The 12,288-nt window shown below is 36.1% G+C and overlaps 1 protein-coding gene across 1 annotated transcript in view; it reads right to left on the minus strand.

Moving 5' to 3' along the window:
* Positions 1-12,288, minus strand: part of LOC115219701 (diacylglycerol kinase zeta-like) — a 545,273-nt gene that overhangs the window by 417,659 nt on the left and 115,326 nt on the right. Inside the window, exon 2 of the mRNA XM_029789877.2 lies at positions 9,758-9,863. Within this exon, the coding sequence (XP_029645737.1) occupies positions 9,758-9,863 (106 nt within the window). The remainder of the gene's footprint in view (positions 1-9,757; positions 9,864-12,288) is intronic.

The following is a 12,288-nucleotide window of genomic DNA, read 5'->3' on the forward strand; positions in this document are numbered from 1 at the left end:
TACAAACACTGACACACACATAAATACATATATATATATAAATATATATGACAGGCTTCATTCAGTTTCCTTCTACCAAATCCACTCACAAGGCTTTGAACCATGAGGTTAGGAAGCAAGCTTCTTACCACACAGCCACGCCTAATAAGTCTTTTTTAGAATTGGTTCTTGAAGTACATATAAAGCTATAAAATAATAGCATGTAAATACCGGGTTGCAAAACCCTTTTGGATAGATGTTGAAGGCTGCTCATGGGACTTGAACCCACATCACTCCAAAACATGATATGTCCACATGCTATTATTTATAGTTTTATATGTACTTTAACAATCAAATTCCTAAAAAGAATTTTTCCACTTTCTCTTGAAAGTTTATAAATTCTTATGATGACAACAGAAATTTGAAATAGATTATATCCAAGAAGTTGGTCATATGACATAGACATGTCCATGGCACATCTATATGAAATGATGAAAATACAATATTAATTAGAACAAATTCATTAAAAGCACCATATTTTCCACCATATAAGTTTGAATTTTTCAGGCCAAATTTACAGCCATAAAAAAAAGTAGGTTGACTTATGCACCAAGATGACTTTGGAAGTCCAAACATTTCTTGTAGAAAACAGCAGGATTTAGAAAGATTGTGATGATGTTTGAACGTTTACACCATACACTGGGTTAACTTGTATGCTTGGAAATATGGTAGATCTAGAGTGTAATTTATGTAATACTTTTATATATTCATGTCAATGTTTTAAGGAAGAAGGCAAGAGAGTTTAAAAGAAACATCATTGGGATGTATTTGTGAAAAGAAGGTAAACTAGATTTAGCCTTCAATCCTGAAAGAAGCTTCAAATGTCATTAAATAGTTTAGGTAAATATCATCAGTGACTGATTATAGGCAAAAAGTAAAAACATTTACAAATTATGGGGGGAAAAATCATATAAATAAATCTAAGGAATAGGATTGTAATCAAGAACAAAGATCAATGTTCCAGATAAAACTTGGACAATATTCAATTTAGAAACATGAATATATAAGCATGGCTGTGTTGTTCAGAAGTTTGCTTCTTTATAACATGGTTCCAGGTTCAGTTCCACTGCAAGGCACATTGGGAAAGGGTCTTGACCTACAGCTCTGAACTGACTAAAGCCTTGTGAATGGATGTGATAGAACATAAAAGAAACCAGTCATATATGTATACATAGATAGATATTTATATGTCCATATATGCTTTATTTAAAAGCAGCAGAAATATAACAAAAGCTGTTACTCAGAGTTTCATGTTCCTGTTCATCAGATAGTTTTGTTAATGTATGTGTGTGTGTGTGTTTGCATGAGTGAGTTTGTATTTTTTTGGCTACACGTATATTTTATGTGGATTGAAGACAAGGGTTTTCTTAATGGTGTCATTCATTAACATTGTTGATTCTACAAACTTTTAATAACAACTGTGACCTCGATGAACCAACAAGGGAACTTCTATTGCATTACTCATCCTACTGAGATGCATAATTCATGTCATCACCAATGGTGTTTTGATACCCACGTTTCCAAGCTTGCTTGGGTCAGATGGAATATTGTTGAAGTGTGTTTTCTACAGCCAGAGACTCTACATGTCACCAACTTTAACCTGTTTCCAAGTAATATTTCTCCATGATCAGACATGCTTTACAGGGAAGAGTGGGACCAAAGGACATCACTTGCATGATGGAAACATTTGATTCCAACTCTCATGCGATATCTTGGTAGAGAAACAGTAACAAACATGCACACACACAACCCTGCATGTACATACACACACACAATGGCCTTCTCTCAGTTTCCATCTACAAAATCTACTCACAAGGTTTTGGTTAGTCCAGGGCTAAATAAGAAGACATTTTTTGTGGTTGGGGAGCAAACTTCTTACCACACAGCCACACCTGCACTTATATGAAACACAAATGCTGCAGATTATCAGGTGCAACGGACAAGCCATAAATAATCCTTTCTACTTTAGGCACAAAACCTGAATTTGGTGGGGAAGGGAACAAGCCTAGTGCAGAACTGGTACTTATTTTAATTGACCCCACCACCAGAAAAAAAAAAAAAAAAGCTGAAAGGCAAAAGTCAACATTGGTAGAATTTGAACCCAGATGGTACGGACAGATGAAAGGTCACTAAACATTTTGTTTGGCATGGTTTTAGATTTAGGCAAAGTACAAGGCCAGCAATTCTAGTGGGTGAGGGTCAGTTCATTATATCAGCCAAGTATTTGAATGGTACTTGATTTTATCCATCCTCAAAGGATGAAACTTAACGTGGGCAGCATTTGAATTCAAATAGTAAATAGCTGGAAGAAATACTGTAAAGCAATTATCCTGAGGCTGTAACAATTCAGCCAGTTTAACACCTTGGATAAGCAATGTACATTGTGGTATTTGGCGAATTACAAGAATGAAGAAAATTAATGTTTATCGCAGGATCACTGAAACTCTGAAAAGAAAGAAAGCTAAAACTATTAACTTTTTCTTCGATGACTGATTTCAGTTGCTACAGATATGGCCATGGTGGGGCAACACCTGGAAGTGTTATAGTTAGTAATATTGATCTCAGTACTTATTTCAGTCTGGTGCTTGTGTTATTGATCTCTATTGATCAAATCATTAAGATTTACCTTTTTGGCATAAAGTGACGTAATTCCAAACATCGATTTATACAGATATACACAAACTTATATATAAGTATGTGTGTGTGTGTGTGTGTGTGTGTGCATGTATGCATGTGTGTGTGTATGTATATGAAGGTGAGCTAAAAAGTTCATAGGTTGACTATGAAGGAGAGATGCTACTACTGTGAAATCTTGCATGCATTAATTTCAACTCTTCTTATTAATAACTGCACTTTCCAGGCAAACTGATACCTAACTATTCAAAGAAGATTTCAAAAGTAACTATTAGCAACTTCTCTTGAAAATGGACAAAATCTGACATTGTGGTGTTTTCAAGTACCCAAAGAAAAAGGGTTTTGCCCCCAAGGACATTCATGCTGACATGGTTGTTACATTAAAGGATGAGGCTCCAGCTTCATTAAAAGTGCAAAAGCGAGCAGATGAATTTAAGAGGGGAACAGAGAGTCTTGGAAGCACATCCAAGGCCTGGATGTCTTGCAACTGCCACCACTGAGGAAAACATTGATCATGTTCACCACAGACAGGTGACTGACTATAAATCAAATTGCCATGCTTTTAGCAGATCCTGCGAGAGAGTTGAGAATATTCTACACAATGAACTTGGCACAACGAAGGTTTCTGCTCGGTGGGTGCCACGTCTTCTGAGACCTGATTAAAAGCACACAGACTGATCACATCATGAGAAAATCTGACATTGTTTGAGGCAGATCCAGCTAGTTTCCTTGAACATTTCCTAATCTAAGATGAGTGCTGATTTCATCATTTTGAGCCACAGACAAAGAGATAATCCATGCAGTGGAAACACCTCCTCCTCACCTGCTCAAAAGAAGGTCAAGGGAAGGTGATGGCTTCACTATTAATGGAGAGTGCTATGCTAACTTGCTGAGACAGTTACAAAAGGCTTTCAAAGCCAAGCAACCAGGACAACTGATGAAAGGGGTCTTGTTTCATCAATTCCAGCATTATGATTTACAACAGACCAAAACCTCAATCTAAATTTCCTTAAAATTATAAGTTCATGGTTTTGATTCCCGGAGTGGACAGTGCGTTGTGTTTTTGAGCGAAAACATTTCACTTCAGATTGCTCCAGTCCAATCAGCTGTAAATGAGTTCCACCAAAGCCAGGAAGTTAACCTTGTGATGGATTGGCAACCCATTCAAAGGGAGAGAGTGTTGTAAAGTCAGTGACTCCTATGCCAAGGAAGCCTCACTGTGCTCCAGCCGTAGGAGTCCTCGGATACATGATAGACCTACATCATAACAAGATTATCTCAGCTAGGACTCCTGTGATCATGGATCGGCTCTGTCAAGGACAACCTGGGGCTAAACAACAATAATAACAAATATTAATTAGAGAAGAACTTTGTGTTGATTAATTTTTTCCTCTCTGTATTTCTTAAGTAATTGTATTATTATTATTATTATTATTATTATTCTTAGTAGTAGTAGTAGTAGTATTAATAAGGTGGCGTGCTGGCAGAATTGTTAGCATGCTGGATGAATTGCTTCACAGTATTTTTCCTGTCGCAACATTCTGAGTTCAAATTCCGCTGTGGTTGACTTTGTCTTTCATCCTTTTGAGGTCGATTAAATAAGTACCAGTTACGCACTGGAGTCAATGTAATCAACTTAATCCCTTCCCACAAATTCGAGGCCTTGTGCTTCCAGTAGAAAAAACTATTATTTATTATTATTATTATCAGTAGTAGTAGTAATATTAGTATTAATACGGTGGCAAGGTGGTAGAATTGTCAGCACGCTGGATGAAATGCTTAACAGTATTTTTCTTGTCACTACATTCTGAGATCAAATTCCACCAAGGTCAACTTTACATTTCATCCTTTTCGAGTCAATAAATTAAATAGCAGTGAAACACAGGGGTCGATGCAATCAAGTAGCCTCCTCCCACAAAATTTCAGGTCTTGTGCCAATAGCAGAAAGGATTATTATTATTATTTGTACTTGTAATAATACAGCCATAAACAACAAAAGAGGTTAAGATGCTACACGTAGGTGGCTCTAGAATAAACTGTGCTTTATAAATGACTCTAAACTGAAGTGATAGCACTTCATTTATTGATGCTTTTTTTAGCAAGGAACAAACCAGAACTAATCACATAAGGGGGAAACAGCCTCTCTACCCTGCCCCCCTCCTACACCCACCCCACCCCCCGTTGCATGTTCTTTCACTGGAGATTTGTGTTCTTGATTTAATAATGATACTAACATGGGTTTCTCTCTGCTTCAGTCAATACTTGACAATTTACGGAAGAGATAATTAGGCATTAGCATTCTCACTTGAAAAGCTGATACAGTGACAACAAAAATAGCAATCAAAGTAACTCAGTGATGACTAATTTTAGCTTTTCACTTACAAAATTTAATAGTGAGAGAGAGAAAGAGAAAGAAAAAGAAAGAAAGAAAGGGAGAGAGAAAGAGAGAGAGAGTTGGTAGTTGTGTACCAATATATATATATATATATATATATATTATATATATATATATAAAGAGAATGAGACTTGAAGCCAACATATATAGTCAGTGAAGATAACACCATTTGTAAGTGGGTTGAGCTCATTAAAGAAAAGTAGAAGTTGGTGAAAGGGAGAAAGATAAGAAGCAAAATAAAAAGAAAGAAATAGAAAGAGAAGAGAGAATGAGAGAGAGAAAGGGTGAGAGTGAGAGAAAGATGGTGATATTACATAACAAGAGCCCAGTAGTATCCTGCAAGTACTGCAGTTCTCTCAAGAAGTGCCAGGATTGGTGTGAAGACAACATAACATAATGATGAAAGTAAAGAACATCGTCCCCTTTTGGGGGCAACTACCAAATTTAGCCATCTACTTAACTTTGACCTTCTTGGCATCATTTCACCTTCCTCTTTTCCCCCATTATTTCCCTTCTTCACTGCTCTATCCCTTTACTTTTACCAGTGAAGCAATGTCTAACAATAAAGTTTATTCAAACCCTTCCCTTTATAATATGAACTCTCACCCACCACCCATCACTTAGAGCAATTCATTCAATCTACCTTCCTTCCCCACCCATTACTCCAAAGCTTCTCAAACATTTTCTCAACTATCACCTACCCTCATTTTTTCCCCCACTAATTCTTTCTCAATAGTCTCTTCCTATAATTCGGTAAAATAAAAATGTAGCACTTGCAAATCAATCATTTTGATGTCCAGTTTTCCATGTTTGCATGGGTCAAATGGAGTTTACTGAGGCAGTTTTTCTATAGCCAGATGCCCTTCCTAACACCAACCCTCACTTGTTTTCAAGAAGCAAGGTAATATTTTCCCATGGCCAAACATGTTTTTGCAATATATTGAAAATGAAAGACACTGCTTGTATGACAGTGACAATCCTTTACAGCTCTCATGCAATGCCAAGGCAAAGAGACGCAAACATGCATGCATGTAACCATATATGTGTGTGTATGTGGGTGTATGTATGTGTGTGTGTACGTGTCAAACTGTCCAACCCGTGCCAGCATGGACAACGACCGCTAAATGATGATGATGATCACACATACACACACACACACGCAGAGTAGGTTTCTCTTCAGTTTTTGTCTACAAAACCGACTCACAAGGCTTTGGTCAGTGATAGGCCTGAGGACTATAGTCGAAGAACACTTTCTCAAGGTGCTACAAAGTGGAACTGAACTAGAAACCATCTAGTCTGGAAGTAAACTTCTTACCCACACAGTCATGCCACATATATACATACACACATATATATATATAATATATATATATATATATATATATATATATATATATATATATATATTGATCAAAATAAAAACATGATGCCAAGGATTCAGCGGTACATATGTTTCGGGCCTTTATTAGACAGATTTATAGCAATGCATAATGTATGTCTGTGGCCTTCTTCAGCCGCGCACAACAGCTTCCACAAGGACATGTGTTACATCAAAAATTCTTGGTTGGGGATGCAAATCCTCTCATTCGCGTACGGCATAATGCGGCAACAGCATAGAATTGAAGCGTCCATCTCTTTCCTCTCTCAATGTAGAATATATATATATGCAATAATTATGATGATAGAGAATATGGAGATTGGTACATCCTCAAAATTGATTTCATTTTATTTTACAATGCCATACATCATATTTTTATGGCTATGACAACCTACACATGTTTATGTAACCCGAAACATAACTGAGAGCTACCATGGTATCCACCAAGTTAATATATCCCTCTAAGCTCACACACACGCACACACACACACACATGCACACACACGTGTGTGTACACTTCTGGTTCCATCATATATTCAGTCTGGACTCTGAAAAATGGCAAGACAGTATTTGAAAGAGTTGTACATCAAGAAGGAATCCCATGGCTAGTAAAAGAAATATTGACTCTGTACCTATAACACATTGAGTACTTTATGAGTCATGATCTACTCGATCAACAATCAAGATATACAGTTAATATATAAACACACACACACATTTATACATATAATGCTATTACAAACACAACCAAATTATATGTGCACGTTTTTGTTTTAAATGCCTACGAGGACTCTAGCACAATGCAATTACTTTCATAAAACTGCATCAAAAAAAGTATTAAATTTGATAGTTTCAAAATATTTATTTTTTTCTGAATAAAAGAATATGCTGAAATGAATAAAAATTGTATGGAATGTATGATAATATGAAAAATAATATCTGTTTTTAATATGTGTTTTTCAAAGTAAGTTGATATATGAGAAGATAAGAAAGAATTTAAATGTAATTAATGATAGGTATCATAGAATATAACACTAAAGGCATTGAACATAAAATTTCCTAAGTTTTTGCAATATATATTTATTGTAAACAAACATCATCATCATCATACATGGTAGCATTGTTTCTTCTATAAACGTATACATATTCAGTCACATTCATATTTGAGGAACCAATGAGAAAGCCTCTGCATAGATATTTAACAAGCAAGAAATAGCAGCTACATCTTCTACAAATCATAGCCTAATTTCTTAAGCAAGTGAAGGAGAGTTTAGATAACATAGCCCTACAAATAAATTAAGTCAGGATGTAGGAGAGAAAAAGTTGTTCATTCACAAATGGGAGGCTTTTAATCATATCATAGATGTACTCACGTAGATGTGACTTGAGACTAAGCATCTACAAAAACATTAACCATTTAATGACAGATGAGTAAAGAATCCAAGTGGTATAAGCCAGTAAAACAGGAAAGCAGAGGGAGAAATTGGCAAATGGTGAAGTCTGAACCTAGTATGTTGGATCTCATGAAGGAAGTCACTATATAACCACCAAGGTACTGTCACTCCATCAATTAGGATGCTGAGGGTTCCAGTTGATCTGATCAACAGAGAAACCAGTTTGTGAAATTAATGTGTAAATGGCTGAGCATTCCTCAGACATGCATAACTTTAATGTAGTTCACAGGGAGATTCAGTGTGATACAGAATGTGACAAGGCTGGCCCTTTGAAATACAGGCACTACACATTTTTGCCAGCCGAGTGGACTGGAGCAATGTGAAATGGAGTGTCTTGCTCAAGGACACAATTTGCCACCGGTTTTCAAATTCATGACCTTAGTGTCCAAGGTACTGTAACAAGTAGAAAAATACCATACTGAAGCAGACTGGCACAACTTCCTCCTCTTCCTCTGTTGGCAGTAGCTTCTTCATCATTTTAATGTCGAATTTTTCCACCTTTTCATGGGTCATATGGAATTCGATGAGGCAAGATTTCTATGGCCAGATGTTCTCTCTGTCACAAATCCTCACCTGTTTCCAAACAGAGTAATACTTCCCCATGATAGGACATGTTTTAGTAGAAGATTGGAAATGGAAATGCACACCACTTGTATGACAGGGATACTTGTTAACAACTATCATCTGATGCTGAGAAGGAAGATACCAATACACACACACACACCACCACCACTTCTTTTTCAGGAATATATACAGCCATGATGCCAATGCATCCTCTTTTTATAGACCATAGTGTGTAATTTTGAGTCTCTCATTGGCTCACAGAAGATGTATGTTTTTGATACGAATTGGATTTCTTATTGATGTTGAGGTAATAATGGTTTTAAATTTTGGCACAAGGCCAGAAATTTTGGGGGAGGGGATAAGTTGATTACATCAACCCCAATACTCAACTGGTACTTATTTTATCGACCTCGGGAGGATGAAAGGCAAAGTCAACCACAGTGGAATTTGAACACAATGCAAATCGAATGAAATGCTGCTACGCATTTTGCCTGGCCTGCTAACGATTCTGTTAGCTGATTGCCTTATGCTGAGGTAATATTAACCCATTCATGCCGATCGTCTGTTTAAACTGACAATTTATAAGGGTATGAAACAAAATACTTGATAGAAGTTGTGGTTTGTGTATGATCTGTATTAAAGAATGAAACATGTTCTTAATGCGTATGCAGTCTGGTTGAACAAACGCTTCATCCATAACATGTAACAACCACAATTGTGCAACGTGGTAAGTACAAACTGGACGCGCAATTTTATTCACTAGAAAAATTTCGGCACAAATGGGTTAAGATCAATAAGATCTATTTTATATTAGAATGGAGGTGCAATGGCCCAGTGGTTAAGGCAGCGGACTCACGGTTGTAGGATCACGGTTTGGATTCCCAGGGTGGGTGTTGTGAGTGTTTATTGAACGAAAACACCTAAAGCTCTACGAGGCTCCAGCAGGGGTCAGTGGCGAACCCTGCTGTACTCTTTCATCACAACTTTCTCTCACTCTTTCTTCCTGTTTCTGTTGTACCTGTATTTCAAAGGGCCAGCCTTGTCACACTCTGTGTCATGCTGATTCTTTCCAAGAACTATGTCAATGGTACCCGTGTCTGTAGAGTACTCAGCTACTGGCACGCTAATTTCATGAGCAAGCTGTTCCATTGGTTGGATCAATTGGACCCTCGTCGTCGTAACTGACGGAGTGCCACGATTTTATATTGGTACTGAATAACTCAAGTCTAATGTCAAAACTAACATTAGATAAAGTTTCTTTGTAAAAAGAAAAAAAAAGTTTATACCACTTACCGACCAATCGATAGTTGAGCGCAGATCCCGTTTTCGGTAACCATGATCAGCATGGTTAGGATGTAAATAATTGGTATGACTGAAGTTGCTCTTTGAAATTGCTTTCCTGTAAAAGACAAATTATCAAAAGAATAATTACTCATTGATGAATGAAAAACAAAAAAATGTAATATACATTATTAGTTAACGAGAAGAGAAGTAATCAAGTTAATATCAAAATATAGTAATTAGTACAAATGATAGCTTCAATAGAGAAAGTCACCTGTGAAGTTAAACAGCAAACCAAGTTCCAAAGATGAGATGAATCATCATAAAATGTTGGAAAATAAATTTCTTTTGATATAAAATGTACGTAACAAACACTTGTTGTTTGAAAGGTCTGTGTAGTGGAAATAAAAATGTATTTATTGAGAGAGATGATCAAATAGTTGATAGGAGGAGAAGCTTTTGATACATAAAATCCAAGAGAGATTAGCTCGGAATGGAATCCTTATGAAACACAATACTTGTGATTGTGTTAATATACTTAATAAAGAAGTGAAGTGGTAGAGTAATTAGAATGTGTGTAAAATTTGATTAGATGTAATCTATTATTTAGTTTAATGCAATTCTGTGACCCTTGGAACATACTTAGTAGCAAACACCTAAATCCGATCTCCAGTTTGGGGAGAACTTTGTCATTTCCTCTGACCAGTCTCAGAGAACCTGAAAAAGTGTCACAAGCCCTGCCCTTCTTCCTCGGAGTAAGACATAAAAAACAAAAAAAAACAAAAAGAAAGCAAAACAAAAAAAATAGTTATATTTATTAATTGACATTTGCACTATTAGATATGCTAGTAAATTGGCACTCAGTCACCTGTTAGGTACATAAAGACTATGGTAATCAGCAGCAGTTACACGGCAGAAAGACTTTTTTTTCTTCTTTTCTTCTTGAAATTCTTAAGCATAGAATTATTTAAAATGATATTAGAAAGACAGTCTCTAGTACCAGACAGACATCATATAGAGCTGCAGTATTGTAAAGGTGGCAGAGGAGGATTTACTAAAAGTGCTTTAAATATCACAGAGAAGAGGGGGGGGTCACAATCAAAACTGTCTATTGATCCCTTTTATGACTGCAATCCTAATGAACTATACTGCAAATATGCTCAAGTTTATTTTGGAAATAATCAAAAATTTAGATGTTAATTGAATTTTTCTTTAACAGAATTGGTAGAATTTTTAGAGAACAGGGTAAAATGCCTTATGGTATTTGTTCCAACTCTCTGCATGATAAGTTCAAACTCCACCGAGGCAAACTTTACCTTTCACTATTTCAGGATTGATAAAAAATCAAGGGCACTGGATTGGCAGAACTATTAGAGGATCAAGTGATATGGTTTTGTGGATATTGGTTCTGTTTCTTTGTGTTCTGGCAGTGAAGTCTGCAACAACAGACTGCCAGTCTATCAGAAAAGGTCATGCCCAGGCTTGCACATACATACGTACATTTAAATGGCCAACATAAACCAACAGAGCACCTTGCCGCTATCATTAAAAAGCTGGCATTTGGAATGTAACTTACCTAAAATTATTATCGAAAGCTTTAATATCAACATCAAAATCAGGCAGCTTTGTATCAAAATCAAATATGTTGGTCTCAAAAGTGTTAAACACTGACAGAAAAAAAATTTGCAAATAAAACAGGATTTTAATCAGGTTAAATGAATATTAAGATCCACCAACATGATTTCCTAAGTATTGTTATTTAATTATACTTTTACATATAAATGAATGAAGTTGAAGTGAACTTCATATTCACAAGTCTTAATTTCTGTGTTTATATTCATACTTTTTGGTGTATTTGTGTGCAATAATAACTAAACTGAATTAAACAGAATTTTAAATTGTTCAATTCTGTCTCATAAAATGCTTAGTGCATGTGACACATAATTGTATGAGCCACTTTATCAGCTAGAAATAGCAGCTAAATGCTCCCCAAGTCACGCTTTACTACCTCAGAACACATTGTTCAATGTGGTCAACATGCAATAGGATGAGAAGGTCTCCAGTCTCCTATTAGAATTCCATTCACACGTAGGATGCTTTATGAGAACAGCAAATATATACGGATTAGTGAGCTGGGGCATTATATTGTCTACTGCAAAAGGATGAAAGGTAAAGTTGATATTATCGGGACCTGAATTCATAAATGGAAAAGGGTGTAACTAAATACCACAGGTATTTCGACAGACACAATAAGGATTCTGTTGACTTACTGCCTAAGGTAACATGGTCGTGGCTGGAATGTCATTGATCATAGGTCTGCATGATGCGGAGCTAAGCTTGGGATAAACAACATCATTGGAAAATCTTATATATATACATTAAATTTCCAATGAATTCTTAAAATTGAAGAAAATCTAAAATCTGAGGCTGACAGGATGCCACCGATCTGATATAAAGCAACGATGAAGCTCCTACTTATTTGTTCAACATGTTAGAAATAAGCTCAACGTTTCCACAAATTCATCTGTATTTAAACATTTTTT

This window comes from Octopus sinensis, linkage group LG15 (assembly GCF_006345805.1).
Source record: "Octopus sinensis linkage group LG15, ASM634580v1, whole genome shotgun sequence".
Lineage (NCBI taxonomy): Eukaryota > Metazoa > Mollusca > Cephalopoda > Octopoda > Octopodidae > Octopus > Octopus sinensis.